At 44.9% G+C, this 24,003-nt stretch overlaps 1 protein-coding gene across 2 annotated transcripts in view; it reads left to right on the top strand.

The window, feature by feature from the left end:
• Positions 1–24,003, top strand: part of IMPA2 (inositol monophosphatase 2) — a 52,263-nt gene that overhangs the window by 11,041 nt on the left and 17,219 nt on the right. The window contains exons 2-4 of one of the 2 annotated variants that reach the window (XM_036245747.1): positions 11,970–12,103; positions 19,705–19,809; positions 23,055–23,100. In XM_036245747.1, coding sequence (XP_036101640.1) covers positions 11,970–12,103; positions 19,705–19,809; positions 23,055–23,100 — 285 coding nt within the window. The remainder of the gene's footprint in view (positions 1–11,969; positions 12,104–19,704; positions 19,810–23,054; positions 23,101–24,003) is intronic. The other variant, XM_036245748.1, reaches the window with a different exon arrangement.

Raw genomic sequence — 24,003 nt, 5'->3', positions numbered from 1 at the left:
CAGCTTCTTGGAAGAAATATCTTTAAAAGGAAAAGCAGGAGTCACCTGTAGAAGTTGGATGATAAACTTAGGGAGGGTAGAGAATGGGGTCAAGGCAAAGAAGGAAGATAGGCACTGCAAAGGGTGAAAGTGAAGGCGGAACCCAGGAATTACACTGTGGCAGAAGCTTAAGATAGAAGAGGAGAAATTTGGAGGATATGAGGAAGCCCTCAGTGAAGAGCAGAGGTGCAGGTGGGTGTACTTAAAGCTGACCAAGGGGAATCTTTGATGAATAATTAACTGCATGTTGGTGGACTTGGTAATGAATTGTAAGTTGAAGGGGACACAGGGTTTTTTTGCTTGGAAAGCTGGGTGGATTTCATTGCTTTAAAGAAGAAACTGCACCAGAGAGGGATTTGACAACAGTCAATCATAACAATAGCCCAAGAGAGGTGGCTCCATTTAGTGATGGAAGATTTGGAGCACCTGTGTGGGAATCCCTTCTCCTGCATATACGGTTGTATGACCCTGGGCAACTTCCCTAGTTTCTTTGTGCCTCAGTTTCCTCAACTATTGTTTTGTTTTGTTTTGTTAATCCTCACCTGAGTTCTGAGGAGGTCTGAGGTCTGTTGATTTTTAGAGAGAGTGAGGAGGAGGGTAGGGAAATGAGAGAGAGAGAGAGAGAGAGAGACACACACACACACACACACATACACTCACACATTGATTGGTCTCCTCCAACATGCACCCTGACCAGGACCAGGGATAGACCTGCAACCCAGCTATGTGCCCTTGACCGGGAATTTAACCTGCGACCCTTTGGTGCTTGGGCCAATGCTCTAACCACTGAGCAACACAGGCCAGCGGTTAGTTTCCTCATCTTTAACACAAGAATAATTGTTATTATTTCCTCAGAGTAATGGTGAGAGTTAAATAAGTTGTTATGCACAAACTGCTTAGAATGGTGCCTGGGACAGAGGAAGCCCTCAGCAAGTGCGAGTGCGCGCATTATGGTGATGGAGCAGGTGAGCGCTCTAGGGAGGTTGGCTCCTGAGTGTGGGCCCCAGCCTGGTTCTTATAAAAAAAAAAAATAGTCTATGGGAGAAGCACCAAAGGAGGACAGTGGTCTCAGAGGCCCTGGCCAAGAGGGTTAGAGGACAACGAGAATACAGCTGAGATAGGGGTGCAAAGGGCCCCCTGGATTCGGCATAGCAGGTGGCTAGGTGCCTGGCAAGGCAGGTTCAGAAGAGTGCTGGGGTGCAAGGGAAGACAGTGGGCTGAGGGTGATGGGAGTTTAGAAAATAGAGATGGCAAGTTTGAGGAAACTTAGCTGTGACGCTGAAGAGGGAGGCAGTTGCATTGGAGAGCCTTGAGACTCACTGGCATGAGCACCCAGAGAATCGGGTGTCCTTGGCCCACCTCTGCTTTAACCAGCTCCTCCTCCTCTTTCCCGTGATTAAGGTTCTCCAGTCATTTGTGATGTATTACCAAATATGAATTGCTGACCACTGTGCCATGTGATAGCCACATTATTACCTGGGTATCTGATTTACTATGTAGGTTTTATTGATTGTCACATGTGTCAGGGTTCCCCAGAGAAACAACCATTTGGAGACTGGCAACTCCAATTTGCAGTGTGGGCTGGCAGGCTGGAGACCCAGGGAGAGCCAGTGTTCAAATTCAGAGGCTCTAAGCAGCAACATTTGGTGTTGCATGTGAAGTTCAAAGGTAATTTGCTGGAGAATTCTCTTACTCAGAGTACGATCAGTTTTTTCCTTCTATTCAGACCTTCTACAGATTGGGTGAGGTCCACCCCCACATTATGAAGAGCAGTCTGTTTTACTACTGATTAAACTGTAATCCAGAAATACCCTTACATAAATTTCCAGAATAACAGTTGAGGAAATATCTGGGTACCCCATGGCACAGTCTAGTTGACATAAAATTAGCTATCACATCACATTCATTTGTGCTCGAATAAATCTAGAGTCTGAAATGTGGCAATATCATCAGGACCATACCTCTGGTAGTGACATTTTCCTGATCTGAAAAGGAAAGACACATTGCTTGTTGAAAACCCCACTTCCAGCAGAGTTCTTTGGACATGCTGTTCCATAAGTTGCTCTGTAGTATTGGATAACAATCATATGGTAGGCTTGGGGGCAGTAACAGAGCCAAGCTGGTGTACAAACAATAAAGAGACATTGGACATGTTTATAAATGATGCCTCTGATGCTGGAGCTGATTTTGTTCTTCTTTAGATATGACATTTAGACTTTAGTGACTGAAGGTCATCTTTTATATTTTAAACATTAACAGAATGTTATTTGGGGGGAAAGACTCAGGTCAGGAGGTGAAGTTTATGCATAGTTCATGAATAGCTGAAAAACATTAATTCAAAAACAGCATACACTAACTTATTGCTGGCAGAGTGAGAATGTTTAAAATCTCCAAGACTGAGAGAAAATAGCCATGGGGAAGGGCTTTCAGCAGGTAACTCACCTGGCAGCTCCACAGGCCATTGACCTATGGATGCACCTGTGGCTAAAGGGAGGGATATTTGAGTCTAATACTGGTTAATTTGAAAAATACAACATTCTATCACTGCCTTTTCTCTCTGTGTAGGAAAATTTACAAATTAAACTTTTCTTTTTTAAAAATCTGTTTTTATTGATTTATTTTTAGAGAGAAAGGAAGGGAGAGACAGAAACATTGATGTGAGAGAGAAACATTGATCCGCTGCCTCCTGCACACCCACTACTGGGGATCGAGCCTGAATGCCCTGACTGGAAAATGAACTGGGACGCTCTTAGTCCAAGGGATGATGCGCAATCCACTGAGCTACACTGGCTGGGCTCCCTCTTTCTTTGTTTTTTTTTGTTAACCTTCACACAAGGATATTTTTCAATTGATTTTTTTTTTTTAGAGAGAGTGGAAGGAAGAGAAGGAGAGAGAGAAACATTGATGTGAGAGAGACATCAATCGGCTGCCTCCTGCACAAGGATTGAATCTGCAACTGGGATCAAACCCAAGACACTTCTGTACAGGGGTAGACACTCTAACCACTGAGCAACACTGGACAGGGCTGTAAGTTGTTTTAAAGTTATTTTATTATGGGCTACAACCCAGATGTCAACACCTTTGACATTCTCACCAACAGTGCACAAGAGTTTCCTTTTCTCCACATCCTTGCCAACACTTATTCTTGACTCATTAATGATAGCCATTTTAACAAGTTTGAGGTCATATCTCATTGTGGGTTTGATTTGAATTTCCCTGATAGTGATGTTGAGCACTTTTTCATATACCTGTTGGCAATCCATACGTCTTTGGAAAATGTCTATTCAGATCTTCTGCCCATTTATTAATTGGGTTGTTTGTTTTGTTGCTGTTGAGTTATATGAGTTATTTATATGTTTTGAATATTAGTCTCTTATCAGATACATGATTTGCAATTATTTTCTTCCTTTAGATGGTGACTTTTCATTTTGTTAGTAGTTTATCTTGCTGTGCAAAAGCTTTTTAGTTTGAGGTAGTTCCAATTGTTGATGTTTTGCTTTTGTTGCTTTTGCTTTTGGTGTCAGATTTAAGAAATCATCTCTAATACCTATGTCAAGGAGCTTATCACCTGTTTTCTTCTAGGAGTTTTTTGGTTTTAAGTCTTAAGTTTAGTATTTCATCCATTTTGATTAAATTTGTCTGTATGGTGTAAGACAGTAATTCAGTTTCATTCTTTTGCATGTATTTGTCTAATTTTCCCAACACCTATTATTGAAGAGACTATCCTTTCTCCATTGTATATTCTCAGTTCCTTTGTTGCAACTTAACTGACCATGTATGTGTAAGTTTATTTCTGGGCTCTCTTTTCCATTCCATTGATCTGTGTATCTGTCTTACAGCTAGTACCATATGGTTTTAGTAACCATAGCTCTGTTATATTGTTTGAAATCAGGGAGTGTGATGCCTCCAGATTTGGTCTTCTTTCTCAAGACTGCTTTGGCCATTTGGGGTTTTTCATGGTTCCATACAAATTTCAGGATTCTTTTTTCTATTTCTGTGAAAATGGAATTTCAGGATTTTATTTTCTATTTCTGGACTTTTGATAGGGTTTACATTAAACCTGTATATTGTTTGATGTAGTTTTTTAGGTTAACTTACTGCCATTAACTCATTGTGACTGAAAGGAAGTTAATTTTGATAGTGATCTCCTCTATGGAAATACACCAGATAAGTTTGGTAAATTCCCATTACAATGCATATTGCCCTAGTGGGTCTGGGGCCAAGAGAGGGAGAGTAGAACCTACTCAGTATTGTAGGAAAGGGTGGTCTGGAGCTACTAAGATGAAAAGCAGAGCTTCTGCCTTTAGGAAGCTTACAGTCTAATGGAAGAGACAGGCCTATCCTGACTGCTGAAACAGCAAGGTCTGTGCAGTACTGAGATATGAATTCAGTGCTGTGGAACCACTGACCCAAGAGAAGAGTCTCCCCCAGGGTGGGTGGATGGAGGGCTATACAGACAGCTTCCTGAGAAAATAGACTCAAGCGGTATCCTCAAGGACAAATGGGCAGGAGGTATCCAGGACGGCCATTGCAGGCACAGAGAACATCATGTCCAAAGACATAAAGGTGTGGGAGGGAGAATATTGAAGAGTGCTTGAGCATGGCAAGGGGGACAGGGCGCAGGGTGCTGTGGGGCCAAGTGTTGCCAGGTCTGGTTGTGGAGGACCTCACATCGGACATGGGCCCACCATCCTCTTGATGAGCCCAACAAGCCACAGAGAGTGCCAGTAGATAGGTCTGCTTTTTAGAGAGACCATTCTGCACAGGGTGGGCAGCGCTTCAGAGGGGCATGACCAAAGGGTATTTGTTGGCTGTTTTAGCAATGCAGGCAACTGATGATAGGTAATGTGAGAAGGACAGTGTACTTTTAGAAAATAATTCAGAAATACAATCTAAATGTCTGGGTGTGTAACTGGATCAGTGGTTCGTGAGCCCGGGCCTGAAGGAGCAGCAACAGATGAGAGAGGGCTAGCCAAAGCACTGTGGTGTGGCCTTCCCTGCTACTAGAGGACACAGGAACATTCAGGCCTGTGGCCTTCCTTATGGTTCATGCCACACATAATGATCATAGCCCAATGATAAACCAAAAAAAAAAAAAAAAAAAAAAAAAACCAGAAAAGAAATGCCTAAAGAACATGATACAACAGGCTCCTTCTCAATCAGGGCTTGGTTCCTCTGGAAAATTTTCCCTAATGACAAACTGCCCACACATACCCCTGAGCATGCATTTGCTCAACATAGTAGAATTGTGTATATTTTGGATCTGGAAGACCAAGTGCATAAATGCCAGTGAGGTTAGACATGACTTCACAAGAGCACTTGCTAAAAAGTCTTCCAGACTTTAGTGACCTGTGTGAGCTCAGTGTGCGGCAGTAAAGAAATCTTTATTCATTCACTCAGTAGATGTTCACTGAGACCCTGGATAGGCTGCAAAACATACCTGTGGGAGGTGGATATCGAGACAGACAGACAAGGGTCCTTCAGCTGGAGTGAATTGCTGTAGAATCCCAAGGGTTCAGTTATGTGATTTGCATAAATGCCCTAGGAGCACACTTAAAGGGTGGATGCCCTGCTGTGTCCAAAAATGTTGGAGACTCCTCATAGAAAAGGTGACATTTGAACTTGGTTGCAAAGGAAGAGAACAACATATGGGCCAAAGGAAGGCTGGTAATTCTGTCAGAAGGAGACTTTAGGGTGAATGATGCAATTTGGCTGGAGCATAATAGTAATGCATCGATGAGGAGGGTAGAGGAGATGAGAATAGAGGTTAAGTGAGGCCTGTAATTGTTAGGTTGACGATTTGGCTTCCTTCACAGAGACCAATGACAGAAGCAAGGCAAATTTCTTTCTCTTTCTTGTTTTTTTTTTTGTTTTTTTTTTTTATCCTCACCTGAGGACATTTTTCCATTTTTTGTTCAGATAGAGTGGGAGGGAGAGAGAGGAAGAGAGAGAGAGAAACATCGATGTGAAGGGACACATCGAGTGGCTGCCACCCGCACGACCAACCAGGGCCGGGGACAAACTGCAACCGAGGTACATGCCCTTAGCGGGAACTGAACCCGGGTCTCTCTGTACCGCAGGCCAATGCTCTAACCGCTGAGCCAAACCGGCCAGGGCTCTTTCTTGTTTTTTTTTAATCCTCACTCGAGGATATTTTTCCATTTTTTGTTCAGATAGAGTGGGAGGGAGAGAGAGGAAGAGAGAGAGAAACATCGACGTGAAAGGGACACATCGAGTGGCTGCCACCCACACGACCGACCAGGGCCGGGTACAAACTTCAATGGAGATACGCGCTCTTAGTGGGAACCGAACCCGGGGTCTCTCTGGACCACAGGCCAATGTTCTAACCACTGAACCAAACCAGCCAGGGCTCTTTCTCATAGAAGTCCTATCAGAGGTCTGGGGAGCAGGGCCTCTGCTTCACAAAGTCACTCAGGGACCCAGATTTATTTTTGCTTGTTGCATTAAGGAGGTGTTCTTTTTCCAGGTGACCAAAGCTGAACTCTCACCACCATATCCACATCACACCTGGTGGCAAAGGGGAAAAGAACAAGAGGAAATGACCTTTTAACTATGTGACTCAGAAGTTGCACATATCACTTCATTTACATCCTCTTGCTCAGAACTTGGTCACAGGCCACACCTACCTGCACGAGAGGCAGAGAGGTGCAGACTTCTGAAGTGGCTCCATACCTTGCTAAACTTGGGAATTTTGTTGCTAAAAGGAAGAAGGGGAGACTGGCTATTTGGAGCCAACTCTCCAAAGCCATTGCATACTACTATCACTGAGGTGTTGACTTTATCCTTGGAGTAATAAGGAGCCATTAAGTGCTTTATGCTGGGAAGACCCTTCCTCACTCAGAGCCTGTTCCAGTCCCTGCTACTCAGGTGTGCGCCCCAGTATTAGTGTCACCACAGAACTGGTCAGAAATGCAAGTCTCAGACCCAAAACCCACACCTACTTAACCACAGCCTTTACTTCAACAAGACCCCAGGTGACTCATGTGCATTAGTATTTGAGAAGCTCCAGTGGTGTGTCCTCTGGTTAGGGTGTATTTATCAATCCTTCTCTCTAACTATATGTATACATACCTGTACACACACCACACAAATCATATACAACACCCTCACAAACACATATAAACCATACATATACACCCCCCCCACATATTCCTCCTATACACTACATACACCCCCCCCCATACATACACATGCATGCACACTACACTGAATTGCCATACAAGATACATGCTCACTATCAAATAACCTATGGTCAGGAGGTCTGGACTAGCTAAAAATTTAGGGATTCCTGGAGGATGGGGTGGGTTCTACATGAGCTGGATTTGAGGATTTTGATATTAATAAACAAGGAACCCCTGAGGATTTATTTGGTGGGCACTTGCTGTGTGCAAATTGGTGTTTTAAAGAAATGAACCTGATAGCGATGAGCAGGATGTTGTAAATAAAAAGAACAGGAAGGCCCCAGGTGGCAGTCATATTCCAAAATATTAATGGGACTGTTTCTTTGGTTAATACATTATGCATGACTGCTTTATGCTTTGTCTTTTGTATTACTTACAAAATATATTATACTCCAAACTTTCTACATTTTGTGTCTATTACCTTTGCAACTAAGATAAAAAAATAAAAACCATACAAAGCCTTTCTAGGCTCACTATTGTTTGGGCCAGTACTAGGACGGGGGGACAACTATGAGAAACATAAAAAAGAGAGAGTACTCGAAGTCTAGGAAATTCTGCTTATTCTTTAAAATTCCATGTAAGATTTCCGGTCAAGATGGCAGTGTAGGTAAACAAGATACTCACCTCCTCCCAAAACCACATCAAAAATCAACTAAACTACAGAACAACCATCATTTAGATCTGCATGAAATCTCAAATCGAGCTGAATGGAAGTCCTACAACTATGAACTTAAAGAAGAAGCTACATGGAGGGGGCGGAGGTGCGTATGGGCTGGTCCCATACCCACATGAGGGGGATAAAAATCAGGATGCATACCCTGGCCAATTTGGTTCAGCGGTTGGAGCGTCGGCCTGCAGACCAGTGCATCGCGGGTTCAATTCCAGTCAGAGGCATGTACCTTGGTTGTGGTTCGGTTCTGGCCCTGGTCGGGGCCATGTGGGAGGCAACCAATCGCGGGGCCATGTGGGAGGCAACCAATCGATGTGTCTCTCTCACATCGGTGTTTCTCTCTCTCTCTCTCTCTCTCTCTCTCTCTCTCTCTCCCCCTCTCCCTCTCCCTCTCTCCCTCCCTCCCTCCCTCCCTCCCTCTTTCCCTTTCTCCCTCCCTTTTTCCCTCTCTCCCTTTCTCCCTCCCTCTCACTCTATCTGAAGATAAATGGGGAAGATATCCTCAAGTGAGGATTTAAAAAAAAAATCAGGAGGGCTACCTCAACTGGGAAGATACTAAGGAATGAGGGGTCCCTGTCCCACCCCCAGGAGCCCCAGCTCAGGGTTCTAGTTCCAAGAAGAGAGGTCTCCATAACTTCTGGCTGTAAAAACCAGTGGGAATTGAGGCTGAGGCTACTGGATTCTGCAGTTCCTCTTAAAGCGCCTGGCACAGACTTATTCAGACTCACTACCTCTGGGCTCCAGCATGGGGGAGGCAGCTTGAAAAGCACCAGAGACATTTAGGAAAGACCTGAGTTGTTTGGCATTGGGGTGAGAGCTGGAGGGACAGCTTTCTCTGGGACAGATATGCTGGCAGAAGCCCTTGTTCCTTTGGTGAACCCTTCCCCACCAGGGCAGGTAGATGGGCGCCATATCTGGGACTCCAGCAATCTGGCTCACACTCTTTGCCCCACCCTGGTGATTCCTTGAGGCCCTGCCCCACCCAACTTTTTGGCCCACCCAACCTATTTCCAGAGGTTTTACCATAGGATTGGCCTGTCTTGGCTCATGCTTTGGATTTTCCTAAAATCTCTCAAACAAGCAACATCTGGCCCCAGGTTTGGCACTAGCAGCAGCTGGCCTTGGTTCACAGCTTGGCCTCTCCCAGGCACCTCCAAGCCCAGCACGAGAAGCAGCCATCTTCATGTCATTTTATAGTTTATGCCTGGTGGCCCCGAGTAGAACACACATATTGGCTGACTTTGGCCTGCTCCTCCCGGAGGCCCAAGAGCCACAACACCCATTGGACAGGTTCAGACCATGTTGAAGCACCACCCCCCAGCCTCCTCCACAAGCAACACACTGAAGGGGTGGACGCAGTGGGTACCAGAACCCTGCTCAACTAAGTCTTGCTCTGGGTGGTGGGCCCCTGCACAGCTAATACTCCGAAATGGTCAGAGATCAGTGGCCAGTGGTCACAGCCAGTCCTTGCAGCTGATCAGCCTGAGAAAATCTCTCCCATTGACATGCTAACAGCAATTAAGACTCAATTATAACAGAAGGGTGTACAGTCCACATGGGAGGGGGCACCTTAAGTGTCCAGCTGGGGAAATCAAGGAGGCTATGCCACTGGACCCTACAGGATGCCTGCTATAACAGGCCGCTCTAGGAAGCCTAGGAGACATAGCAACTCTACCTAATACATAGAAACAAACACAGGGGGGCAGCCAAGATGAGGAGACAATCATATCCTAAGTGAAAGAACAGAACAAAACTTCAGGAAAAGCTAAACGAAATGGAGATAAGCAATCTAACAGATGAAAAGTTCAAAACACTGGTTATAAGGATGCTCAAGAAACTTAATGAAGACCTCAAGAGCATAAAAAAAGAACCAGTGATAAATGATGTACTAACTGAAATAAAGGAAAATTTGCAGGGTATCAATAGTAGAGTAGGTGAAGCCAAGAATCAAACCATCAATTTGGAATATAAGGAAGCAAACAACACACAATCAGAATAGCAAAAAGAAAAAAGAATCCAAAGATAGTGTAAGGAGACTTTGGGACAACTTCAGATGTGCCAACATTCGCATCATGGGAGTGCAATAAGGAGAAGAGAGAAAACAAGAAATTGAAAATCTATTTGAAAAATTAATGACAGAAAAAACTTTGCAGGCCAGAAGGGAGTGACAAGAAATACTCAGATGATGAAAAGCAAGGACCTACAACCAAGATTACTCTATCCTGCAAAGCTATCATTTAGAGTTGATGGACATGTAAAGAGTTTTCCAGACAAGAAAAAGCTAAAGAAGTTCATCACCACCAACCAGTATTATATGGAATGTTGAAGGGTCTTCTTGAAGAAGGAGAAGGAGAAGAAAGAAGAAGAAAAATATGAACAATAGAATGGCAATAAATACATATCTATCAATAATTGAATCTACAGCCCTGGCCAGTTTGGCTCAGCGGTTAGAACGTCAGCCTGCGGTCTGGAGAGACCCGGGTTCGGTTCCCGCTAAGGGCACGTACTTCAGTTGCAGTTTGTCCCCGGCCCTGGTCGATTGTGCGGGTGGCAGCCACTCGATGTGTCCCTTCACGTCGATGTTTCTCTCTCTCTCCCTTCCTCTCTCTCCCTCCCACTCTATCTGTACAAAAAATGGAAAAATATCCTTGGGTGAGGATTAAAAAAATAAATAAATAAATAATTGAATCTACAAACAACATGAACAAACAGAACAGAAACAGATTCATAGATACAGAGAACTTTTTGTTGATTGTCAGATAGAAGGGGGATTGAGATAGACTAAAAAGGTGAAGGGATTAAGAAGTACAAAATGATTGTTAGACTGACAAACATCAGAGGGTGTGGGATGCAGGAAGAGATAAACCAGAGAATTTATATGCATGTATGCATAACCAATGGACACAGACAATAGTGTGGGGAAGGCAGGAGGGGAGTGGGAGCAGGGAGGAGGGGATCAGTGAGAGGAAAAGGGGAAGACATCTGTAATACTTTCAACAGTAAAGATAATTGAAAAAAAATTCCATGTGAGCATTGCCTCCTGTCCTCAGATTTCCTGGTGAATCTCTTCCTGCCCTCCTCTTCAGTTTGGTTAGTACATGGTGCAGGCTGGAATGAAAAAGATATGAGCGAAGTGCTTATCTAAGGTCAAAGAATAAGTGTCCCAACAGGCAAAAGATGTCTATCTGGGCAGCTGAACAATTGAGGTGCTTTGGGAAGAACTGCAAGATCTTGGGGTGGTGTCTAGTTTTGGAGGAAAGGTCTGCATCTGAAGCCCTTTTTAGGTGTTCTAACTTTGTCATCACGGTAAAAAAAAAAAAAAAAGACAGAAATTACAAGAAAGGACTGAGTTGGAGTAGGGGTGGTTTTGATTTTACAAACTAGAACTGACCTCTCCCAAACATCTTGTGACTGATTAACCACTCTACATGTCCTCCTGTTGGTCTCGTAGGGATCCCTATATTTAGGCACAGTGGGTTTAGACAGGATGTGCTGGCAGCCCACACTTCTGCAGAGCTTGCCCACGAGCTCAGCCCCGAGGCTCCGTAAGCCCCTTGGCACCAAAGCTAGTTGGTGTGTAAGTGCTCCTTGGATGGTCAATAATGCCCTGACCCAGAGCAGCAGGGAGAACACACTCCATGTTCTCGAAGAACATTTCAGCTTTCCCAGGCTTCTCAGTTTGAACATTTGTAATCTGGATGCAAGAGCATAATCCATTTCATGTGATATATAAAATGAATTAGGGAAAATAAGTTCATACACAGAAATTTATGAGAACAAAAATAACTTCAACAAGTGAGTGTGTCATTCTTATGAGGAGAATAGTGGGTAATGAAATGAAGGCTCACTAGAAACCCAATCACGGAGTCTTGGGTGTAATATTAAGCCCTGCAGGCCTGTCAGTGATGGCAGAGGTAGGTGTTCTGCAGGCTCACACCCACTGCCTCTTCCCAGTGCTCACCAAAGTCAGAGTTGGCCCCACAGGAGGGGAGAGTTCCTTTGTCTGGGGCAAGAGGATGCTTATCAGTTTAACCTAGCCTCCTGGGCTTGTATTCCAGATCATCAGAAAAGCCCTTTCTGAGGAAAAGCAGGTCTCAACAAAAACATCAGCTGCAGATCTTGTGACAGAAACAGATCACCTTGTGGAAGATTTAATTATTTCTGAGCTGCAGAAGAGGTTTCCTTCACACAGGTAGGTGTGTTCCTCGGGGAAAGCACCCCAGGCACACGTTGCCACATTCATGAAGAAGGCCAGGGTCTAACTTGGGGAGGCCACGCTGCTGGTCGATAGGGGCAGCCCTCAAACAAGAGGCCTTGCCATCGGCCCCCTAATGTGGTTTTGTTTTGTTGTATTGTTTGGTTTTGTTTTGTTTGGTTTTGTTTGGTTTGGTTTGGTTTGGTTTGGTATATGCCCCTAGCGGGAACCGAACCCAGGACTCTCTGGTCCACAGACCGATGCTCCAACCCCTGAACCAAACCCACCAGGGTGGTCCCTGATGTTTTGATTGTGTGGAGAACAAACTGACCCTTGTTTTCATTCTTTTACTACCATCTTGATAACCCTCCTGTCACTGTATTACCTTACAAATACGAAAAAGGCTTCACTTTCCACAACGCATGCTCAGGGGAAGAGCTCTGCTGCCCTCTACTAAGCCACTTAGCATGTTTCTGCAGGGACTTGGAGCAGTAATGTTCCTTGGCAGCCCGTGTGTTCTTGGTAGTGCCATGCATATTTTCTAAGGATGTGACTGTGTGGGCCCAGGTCCACTGCCTGCTGGTGTGCCTGCTAGTACGCGGTGTGGCAGTCTCCTCTCCAGGCCACAGCAAGCGACAGGGAAGGCTGCTCTCGTTCCCTAAGTCTTTATGAGGACCCACCCTCTTCTCTAGAGAAGTTCTTAATTTTTGGAGTCACCATGTGTAGAATCCAATGCAAACTATAAATTTTTTTCCTCAGAAAAATTAAAATATTTACACAGCATTTTGCATCTAGTTCCAAGGGAGCCACAGACCTCAGAGGAAGACTGTCATTGAGCTCTAGGGGGCTCCTTGGGTCCCTCCCTCACTCCTGGAATTCTGCAGAACAGACTTTGAAAACCACTGCCATGATTTGAGAGTTCTCTTTCCTTTCTTATGGAGAATGGCTAAAACTGGAATATCAGTGTTGATTTCTGGGTATAGATCACTGTAATGGCAAGATTCCACATTTCTATGTACTTATGGAGCAGAAAGTCTAAGGCCATCTCCCTCAGCATCTCTCTAGCAGAGGGTAGGCACAGTAAACTTTCTCCCTGTGAATAACTAATTGAAGGAAAGAAAGGACAAGCTGCTGTTCAAATTCTTCCTTTATTTCCTGTTGTTTCCTTCCAGCTGGTTAGGTTACCTCAGGGTCACCAATTCTCCCTTCAGAATTCTCTCTGCCAATGGGTTTATTTATTCTCTTTTGTTTTGTTGATAACCTTTGTGTTTGAGTGTCTGTTATTTCATATTTCCTTATTCTATGTGAAGTTGGGATCTCTGACATCTGTTATAATTTTTATAAGCTCTAAAATGTTTATAATTTTTTAAACTTTTAAAAATCTAAATTAAATGGCAATATCAAAAGAATTATATAGTTTGCTTTTACTCTTTGAGAGGAAAAAAAAAAAAACAGCCAGCTGTTTCTGGTTGAGGAACTATTTTGGTTCTCGAGATTTCAATGGGATTGGTCCAGTTGGCTATGACAGAAATGAGGGCTGGATCAGCTTTGTGGGGTCCTAGTAAAGACTTTGAGGCCACTGCAGAGTAGGCATCATGGCATTATCAGGGTTCTGGCTGTTTTCAGTCAGATTACAGTACTCTGATAAACCAAATTCTAAAATTATAGGCCCTATTGTGTGTGTTGGCAGCATCTGCTAGTGGTTTGGATCCAATATTGTATCAGTAAGGGGTGTGGACTCCATTTTCACAAAGTAAATTTAAGTATTGCTGTGTATCACAGAATAAAGGTCAACATATTATATGCGTGAATGCAGCTTCTCCCACCTCCACTCGGCATCCTCATGGTCACCCAGGGACCATCAGGCTCCGAAGCCCCTTTGGAAAACCATCTACCCAGAGCAGTGCACCTCACCTAGAGTATGCATCAGGCTCATCTGGGAGTGTCAGCTGGATAACACCAAGCCTCTGTTTCTGAAAAGGCCCTGGGAGGTGCAGATGCGCACACCTGACCAGGAATCAGTGATTCAGAGCAGTGGCTCCCCAGCTGCGGTCCATGAGCTCATACCACCTGGCATGAGGGCAGAGATGTGGCTGGCCTGTGGTCAGCCCGTGGGTCTTTACCCAGACTCGCTTCTCTGCTTTGAGGGCAATGCTGGGACATGACTGAAGGCTGGATGCCACTGCTCCTATTCTCTGCTCAGTTTGCCCAGAAAATTCAAATGAAATGAAATCATTGTTCAACCTTTCTATGGTCAAGTTTGGTTTTTGCCAATGACAAAGATTTAAAAGAAAGTACCAGAATTTTTATCATTTAATTATGTTCTATATCATAGATAAATTTATGATGGGAAAAATTGCATTCATATTGTCAAATAAAACAATATGTTGTAATTTCTCTGCTTCCACAGTATTACACTATAGCCCTTAAACAACATGTTAGCAGAAGGTTGCCTATCATCCTTTTTTAGGAAGGATTTTCTTTCATTCTGAACTCATGTTCTTTCTCATCTTAGTCTTTCATGAAAGAATATTAAAGATAGATTGTAACTGTTTTGTTTTAACAACTTGATTTAGGCTCCCTGGTTTATTATTTTACCTTATTCATTCATGAAATATAAAGTCCAGGTCCCTGATCTGAACGACAGATCAGATCATAGACTGATTCAGACGTAGACTGAATCAAATATTAGAAAGGTTTAAATTTGCTTCTGCCCCCAGCTTTGGCAATCACCCTGCTTCTCAGGGTCTCATCTAGGAATGAAGTACCCAAACAAGGTCAGCTCTGCAGTTCCTGAACTAAGGCTGACATGTGGTGGTGATGACAGAAAGCAAGCCAGCAGGTCAAGGTTGAGAGTTCCAGTTCTCCATCCAGGCCTGCCCCTATTGCATGCTTAAACCTGTTTTCAGTTGATTTTGAGTTAGATCCAAGTTTTGCAACTTTGAAAATATTCAGTAGCATCACTGAACCATATGTATATACACCTGTCCTTGTTTTTTGGTCTGGGTTGACACAGGCGAAGGGAAGAAGAGAGCAGCTTCAGCTGCTCAGTATCAACAGCCACCTGCCTTGTCGTAGTCTGGACCCCCTTTTGTGGCATGAGGCCTGTCCATTGTGGTGACATCTGTGCCCTGCAGTGTGCCCAGCACAGTCCTGGACTTGGAAAAAATATGTTCCCAGCCACTACCAGCTAGACACTTGCTATTCCCACTTGTTTTGCTCCGGGTACCCATGTCTGGGCAGCAGAACTGCTGTAGTGCTGAGGGTGGGGAGGGCTGCAGCCTGAGAAGTTGGAGCTGAGGAACATTAATTGGCTCCCTAGTGGCCTGACCTTGTCACAGAGTAAATACTAGACAGGAAGAAAAGCCCCAGATGCACTTGGCCATCAGTTATGACTATTAGGAAAAGAAGAAAGTAAATTATGCAGCAGAATATATCATTCTAATTTTTCATCTAACTTTGAACCTTATCTCATTTGCTCTTTTTCTCTTACATATTAGATAGACTAATGAAATGGCCCTTGACGTCCTCAAATGTAGCCACATGCATTGTTTTTTCCTATTTGTGTCACTAATTTTATGTAGATGTTCCAGTGCTCTTACTAAGGTCTCACATTTTCTTTTCTCACTTCCCTTTGTCCAAGTTGATGTCCCCACTCCCTCTGTGGAGACCTGAAGAATGTTCTCTCTCATCGGTGGTATTAGCTTCCCACACAAGGACAATCAGGTTTAAGTGAATAAAACCTCTACATCCTTCCCCAGTGAGGTAATTTTAGTGTCTCAAGAGTGGACACAGGCCACACCCATTAGCTTCCAGGCGGCCCTGCCCCAGAGTACCAGCCACAGGCACGGAGCAGGTAGGCAGGTACTGATGTGCCTTTCACCTCCTTCCACTCAGGCAACCAGGTAAAGAGAAGAACTCTTGAGCATGAATAACCAGCTACTGAAAAAGTTCAGAGTGCTTTGAGTTACTCCTATCAGAAATGCTGTGCAGAGCAAAAGCTGTGCTAACAGGAACATTATGGGTGCTGATGCGAACAAGGTGCTTGGAGGCCTCAGACACCGAGTCCCACACATTTTGCTAATGAAGTAGCAGACCTGTGGCCCTGGTGTTTTCAGGAGCCCCCTCCGTGTGCTGAATGGATGGCCTTTGAGCTGCAGGCCATTTTCTCTGACACGCGCCTTAGCTGTCAGTCCTGCAGGTGCTTTCCTCCTCCAGAAGACCTCAGCAGTCTCCCCTCCAACTTTGGTGGGTACCAACTTCCCACTTAAAATCACGTTTAATTTCAAAAAAGAAAAAATTCTACGTTCCTCCTCAGTTTCCTGGGAACTGATCTTTGCATGTGAGTCATTTCCATTCCCATTTTGACCTCACTGATGTCTTCTTACTGCTTTGTTAAACATGTGCCAATGTAAACTTTGGCACATGATCATTGTGTATTTTTAGGGTGTGGAGACTTTTCTTTAAGAACCTATTCATAAGCCATTTCAGGGGAAAATCATATAGCCATAGAAGAAGACATTAAAACAGATAATTCCTTAAGACTTTGGCCAAGTAAGTGGGCAGAGCTAATTCCATGTTTAATTATCAGCTAAGTGGAGTGATTCTTTGTGTACATCACCTGTGTTTCTGCTGCGTTCAGGAGTTTGGGTGTCATTGCCTGGCCACACCCTGCCCGGCATGGCTCCTCTGACTTCCTTGTGCCTTTTACCATGGGTTTCTTCCACTTGGACTTGCTGCCTGGATGGTGTGATCCAAAGGATCCAACAGTCCATAGAGGGAGGTGATGGTAGGGAGGCCGATCCCAGCTGGAGTGGTCAAAAGCAGGGAACCAGTGTCCACTCCCTTCAGTCCAACTCTAGATTGTAAGCATCTGGGGGCAAATGGTGCTGGCCCAAGCCTTCCTGCACAGCTGCCATTTTTCAGGCATAAATCCCTCAGGTGTCACTCAGTGCTCCTCAATGCTTTGCCTGCTCCTGCATCGGTTTCTCTAGGAGACCATGAAGAGGGGAAGGTGGAAACACCAACCTGAAAATGATATATGTACACTTGTCATGTACCCTGATGCATTTCCACACAATTTATCTAGATGGAAGGGGCTAGATGACTGTGTGTGCATATAGAGCATGCATTTCATAATCTATGCAATGGAAATGAACTGAGAAGTGATATCAGAATGCAAGGGACTTGTTCTTGCTTCATAGCGCTACAGACAAGGACAACCCTGGCCCTCAGAACTTCGGTGAAGACAAAAATGTGCTCTCTGGCTGTCCACTGTGATAGCCTTTAGCACTTGGAATGTAACTAGTAAGACTAAGGAAGTGACTTTTTAATTATTTTAAATTTTACTTAATTAAAATTATTTAAATTTAAACAGCCATAGGTAGCTAGTCGCTGCTGGATTGCCCAGAGCAGTTTTCATTTAAGTCTTTTTTTTTTCTTTTAATTTTTTTTTTTTTTTTTTAGAGAGAGGAAGGGAGAAGGAGAGAGACAGAAACACCGATTAGCGAGAACACTGATTGGCCACCTCTTTTACACCCCCAACTGGGGATTTGGCACACAGCCGCATGTACCCTGACTGGTAATTGAACCAGTGACCTCTTGGAGCATGGGTTGACACTCAACCACTGAGCCACCTTCGCCGGGCTCCATTTCAGTCTTTTTGTTAACGATATGATGTCAATCTCATCTATAAGTTCATTGATCACAGTTCTTAAAACACATGGTTCCTCTGGGACGAGTTATTTCTAGGAGCACCTTACAGCTGAGGGGATAGCGTCCTGCCCAGCACTCTGACCTCTTAGCCTCTGACATCAGGGGCTAGGCAGCTGCCTGATGACCATGACAGCAGTGGGATATGTATTTCTTGTTCATCACTCATGTTTCCTTCTTAGTAAAAATATATTGTCTTCAGGTCTCCTTTTTCTCTAGTACAGATATGGATATGACATGAGATGCTAATGGAGAACCTCTTAGCAGGGCCTTGTATTTGCACATAAAACAAATGTTTGCTTGGTACCTGCCATGAGCCAGGCCCTGGTGACATGGCAGTGCAGAGGCAGAGGCCCCACCCTTGGCGAACCTGGTGCTGTGACAGGAACATATACCAAGCATTGTGCTGAGTACTGTCTTGTCTGCTTTAGATAGAATGTGCTCTTTACTCCCAAGAACAGCTCCAGGAGGCATAAGCAAGGGCCAGCTTGGCAGGGACACCAGCTCATAGGCAGCAACTGTGATTTGCACACCAGTGCCTGAATGACCATCACTGGGCTGTGCTGAGCCTGTGTGGATGGTTTGAGGAGGGAGAAGGACAGGAAGAAAGAACTTAGGATACCTTCCCTCATCTGCAAAGGGTCCTTGCAGATGCCGTTTGCTGAGATAACTATGAATAAAGACAACCAGCAGCTCCCTTTTGTACAGGCTAATTTCAAGATGTTGGTTGGTTTGTTCAGGTTCCTAACAGGAAATAGATGGCCCACTCAAATGAGTATGGTTTCAGGAGGGTTTGGACTACAGAGGACTAATTACAAAGGAGGGGTCCAGGGACAGGGGCCCCTCCAGCTGGTGCAGGGTGGTGCATGGGCCTGAGGCTAGGATGCTCCTGTGGGGGCTGCCGGGGAAGATGGGTGGGGGATGCTCAAAGGAAGGGATAGGGCCCTGGCTGGTTTGAGCGTCAGCCTGCGGTCCAGAGAGACCGGGCTCGGTTCCCGATAAGGGCATGTATCTCGGTGGTTGTGCGGTTGGCAACCACTCGATGTGTCCCTTTCACATCGATGTTTCTCTCTCTCCCTCCCACTCTATCTGAACAAAAAACAAAAAATGTCCTCAGGTGAGGATAAAAAAATAAAAATACAAAAAGGAAGGGACAGGGCAATACTCTCCTACTTTCTCCTTTCCCTTGGGTTCCCAGGGGGCAGCCTTTCCGAGGGGCAGCCCACCTCGGGTTCTTGTGCAGAAGCTAGAGTGGAGGGGTGCTCTGTGGAGAATTGTTAGCTCCCATTGAGCTCGTAGGGTGGAGACCTGTGGGCACAGATGTACTTGTCACCTTGTCTGCAGTTCAGGAGAAGCCAGGTTTGGTACAGACCTGGGAGGTATCAGCTGTAGGTGACATTTAACATCTCAGGTCCAGCGAGGCTGTCTTCCCCAGGATACAGTACTACTAGTGGGAGAATCCGAGCCTGGGCTCTGTCTGAGGCTGGCGTTCCTCATGCTTTTCCTTCTCACGTGTCTTCGGTCTTCTCTCCTCCAGACTAAAGTTAAAACAGACTTTAGCATTGCTTTATAAGATCTGCTTTCCAGGGTTCTTCATTCTTGTATTTTTTGTATTGCTTGGCCTACTCACCCCTCCTGATGCTTTTCCAAAACTCCTACATCAAAATGTTACGTTGCATTTTCTAAATCCTGCTGAGCCAGAAGACTGGCAGACAGATGGAAACCCAGATGATCTATTTCAGACTCTGCCCTGTTTGACCCAGAGAAATTATAATGAAATCTCTTTACTGTGTCTGCTTTGTCTTTGATGGAACCAGAAGCAGTTTGAAGCACTTTGTCTTGAGTTCTTGGTGCATTTTCTCAGGCTGAGCTCCTGCCCACCACAGGTTCATTGCAGAAGAGGCTGCGGCTGCAGGGGCCAAGTGCGTGCTCACCCCCAGCCCCACCTGGATTGTTGACCCCATTGATGGCACCTGCAACTTTGTGCACAGGTGAGCATAAGCACAGTCACCCCAATCTAGTGCCTAAACTGTCCTCTTCTCTAAGACTTTGTCTTTCCCAAAGCAGCATTTTTGGAGGCAGAAATATATAAGCAAATATCTAATAAGTTTATAGTCTCATTACAAAGGTAATCAAGACAATATTTTTAAAATAAAGTTTCCAGCCGTGGCCCATTGCTCAGTGGTTAGAGCATCACCCCATGGATTAAAGGGTCACAGGTTTGATTCCTGTCAAGGGCACATACCTGGGTTGCATTTCAGTCCCTGGCCCTGGTTGGGGTCCTGCAGGAGGCAACCAGTCTGTGTGTCTCTCTCACATCGATGTTTCTCTCCTCTCTCTCTCTCTTTTTCTCTCTTTCTTCCTCCCACTCTAACTGAAGATAAACAGAAAAATATCCTCAGGTGAGGATTTTAATTAATTAATTTAAAAAAATAAAGTTTTCCATTTTGTGAGAAGTCTTCACTTGTTTAAAACCATTGTCTTTGTTACATTTACAATGTTGGGTTGAATTAAGAAGGACTCCTAGAGATGTAAGCATGGTTAGAAAGCAAGTGTGTACAGCCCATTAGCTACCAGAGCATGAGGGGTAGGCAGAGGCATGTGAGGGTTGACATTCCAGTGCTACCTTTTGAGTGGGAGCAAACCTCATGTCACCATGAGATGGAATGAGGAGCCCATTAGAAGCAGGTCAGGACTAATCTGACTGGACTAAAAACAGCCAAATAGCAGGTTGTAGGGAGCTCAGAAGGGCCTTTGGAGGTAAGGGAAGGGTAGTGAGCTACAGAGGCCGGGCTGTGACAGACGTGTCCTGGAAGCTCTGACCAACGGGGTAGGCGTTGGAGCTGTACCCACTTGTCCAGGACTGTGGGCATTGAAAGGGATGTGGTTTCCATAGAGGGTGGTTCTCTAATGGGAACACGGACAGAACCCTGGATTCCTGGTTGACACAGCTTTCTAGCCCATCCCCAGGTCCCCACTCAGTAGGTTGGGGCATCCCATGGATCTGCACTCCTGGACCATACGTGGGGTACCCCTGTCATAGATGATGTGAAAACACTCCATTTCCTCACTTTAAGTAATAAAGTGTGGGCTCAGCCAGATGATGGGGTTCTTACTCTTGTCACTGTCCTCTTATGTGTTGCTGTAAGCAATATGTTTATATGTAAGTAGGAAAACTAGTTCTGATGTAGCACATTAATCATCACCCTTTCCTAAATGTGGTTTATCTCTCTCTTTTTTTTTTAACGTTTTCATCAATTATTTTAGAGACAGAGGAAGGGAGAGCTATAGAAACATCGATGTGAAAGAGAGACATCAATTATCTGCCTCCTGCACACCCCGTCCTGGGAACCGAGTCAGCAACCTGGGCATGTGCCCTGACTGGGAATTGAACTGGAACCTCTCAGTCTATGGGATGACTCTCAATGCACTGAGCCACACCAGCCAGGCTAAATGTGGTTTATCTAAGAATTCTGTCAGTCATGCCCACATAAGTGACCTTTTTTTTTTTTGGTTTGGTTTTGTTGTGGTTTTTTGGTTAATCCTTATCTGAGGATATTTTTCCATTGGTTTTTATTTTGTAGAGAGGGTGGAAGGAAGGGGGGGGGAGATCGTGGATTGCCTCCCGCATGTGCCCCCACCAGGGCCAGGGATCGAACCTGCAACCCAGGTACGTGCCCTTGACCAGGACTTGAACCCAAGACACTTTGGTGTGCAGGCCAACACTAACTATTGAGACACACTGGCCAGGGCCAGGTGACCCTTTTTAGGCAAATGAATAGTGCCATCTGGTGATAAAGCAACAGTCACTAGACTATGATATTTTAAACGTATGTTTTTATTGATTTGTTTTTTTAGAGAGAGAGAGAGAAACATCGATGTGAGAGAGAAACATCGATCAGCTGCCTCCTGCAGGCCCCCTCCTGGGGATGAGCCCACATCCTGGGCATGTGCCCTGACTGGGAATTGAACCCGTACCTCTCAATCTATGGGACTGTGCTTGATGCACTGAGCCATACTGGCCAGGCTAGATACTAAGGCTTGACACCCCCTGGGGAATTCATGTGGAATCACAGATCTCCCTTCTTAGGTGTGTTTTCTGAGTGGAGCACCTATTACTTCTTTGTCACTCACCATTCTATGTGCTGGTAATGGGGACAGGGTGGCTGAGCCCCATGGTGTAGTAAAGGGGAACATGGAGCCAGAGAGACAACTTGGAGAAAAGCATCATCTGGAGAATACCCTGTGGTGCTGACCCTTACAGTTCCAGAACACTGTCAAGGGCCACAGCCATGTGATTCTCATAGCCGAAAGACACGTGAAGCCTTTGGCCGCTGCAGCTCAGTAGGACCTGTTTGTCCTTATGTTCAGCAGTGGCAGTGTTGGGACTGAAGCAGGTGGCAGAGAGCTCCTCTGAGAGTCAGAACTAAAGCTGGGCCTGGCTTACAGGGCACTTGCTTGGTGAGCCAGCCACCAACGATCATAGTCATGGCTTGCCACCATGGCAGTCAGCACATAGATCTGTATGACTGGTTTTGAAGTTTTTCTGTAGGTTAGCAGTTCCTAGCCTTTCCTTGTTCCTACTTGTTGTTAAGTTCTAATGATCTTCACACAAAGGAAAACTTATTTTAAAGACGCAGAGCAGCAAAAAAAAAAAAAAAAATCACAAAATAAAACCATAGGCAAACTGCAATGTCATAACCAGCCTGTGACCACTGTGGCCCACGCCTGCTATTTGTGCTTGGGTACTCATGTGAAAAATAGGGTGAGGACCGCTGTTATTGTTGCCCAGGCCCAGCCTCTGGAAGCTATGGCCTGGGGCCAGTGATGTCACCTCCTGGAGGCCCCTCATCACTCCACCTGGGCATGAGTCAGGCCTTTTTGGAAGTCTTGGCTGTCCCTTTAGGTCTCTGAGACCCAGAAAGTTGATTATTACAATCCCTCTCAATTGGGTACTTGGTCATTGTTGAATTTTATGAGTTTTACATGACTTTCAGAATACTACTTTCTTTCAAGATCTTACAACATGGTCAGCTAAGCCTACTTGTCTTGGAAGCAGTTAGTGAAATTGTGGGAAGTAGCTTTTGAAAAACAGACCCACTGCACTGTAGCAAGGTCCTTCTGTGTCTTGGGTGACGATGCTGCGCAGCCACACACAGGCTCCTGAACGCTTGCATGTTGGTGTGCAAGAGGCTATTATCTTTTAGAGGGTAAGCCATTCTGTTTTCCTTTGCAGATTTCCAACTGTGGCAGTAAGCATTGGATTTGCTGTGAACCAAGAGGTATGTGGTGGGTGGGGCCCTTGGGCCAGCAGCCTCAAGCCCCTTGGGTCCCTAGGGCTCCAGTTCAGGTTTCATGTAGTCTTCCTTTTTGGTTTCAACCTCTGCATGCCTGTTTTTCTCCCTTTGTCATGGGCCTTAATCATGACTAGTAAATCCAAGCATGTGTTTTTCAAATCTGAGAAAGTAAACAAATGCAAACTGGTTTGGGGTGTGCAGGCTTGGGGCTTTGGCTGGCCCTTGTTTTCGCCATAGTCTTTTTCTGACGTGACCGTGGAAGGGGAGGTTGAGCAAATTGTCCAAGTTAGTCTCCATGTGACCCCTGGGGCGTGTGATTTAGTCATACATAATGAGAACTATTTTTGGAGGACAATTTTAATCCCAATATTCTGTTAATTCTTCTTTATCTTCCTGTAGCTATTAGTGTGAGAACCTGGCTGTTGCAGGGTTCCCATAGCCCCTTGGAGCTAAGCAACATCAAAGGGCTTGCAACAAAGGCATGGGATCACGGCTTAAACTTTATTAATCAGTTTAAGCTATAATACTTAGAAAAGCCGTAATTTCTTTGTAGTTACTATAGTTATATTTAAATAAGACTAGGGGCTCAGTGTTTTTCAAAAGCAACCCTCCATTAGAACACCATTTTTTTCATTTTAATCCTCAGTGTTAGCCTAGATTCTCTAGCATGGAAACAGAGAAGTTTATACCCATAAAACTTAAGTTGAAGCAAGATTTTTAATTCTGAAATTTGGGCAAGGAATTAATTATTCACTTGTTTCTCTGCTGAATGTTGTCATTGAACTGAGTAGGGGGTTGAGTAGTCACCTCAGAGGGTGATGCCCACGACTGCCATGTGAGTAACTGAGGGAGGGCCAGAGTGCTGTGGGCTGGCAAGGTCGCCAGCTG

This window comes from Molossus molossus, unplaced genomic scaffold (genome assembly GCF_014108415.1).
Source record: "Molossus molossus isolate mMolMol1 unplaced genomic scaffold, mMolMol1.p scaffold_m16_p_6, whole genome shotgun sequence".
Taxonomy (NCBI): Eukaryota; Metazoa; Chordata; class Mammalia; order Chiroptera; family Molossidae; genus Molossus; species Molossus molossus.
This window is presented reverse-complemented; position numbering and strand designations above follow the sequence as displayed.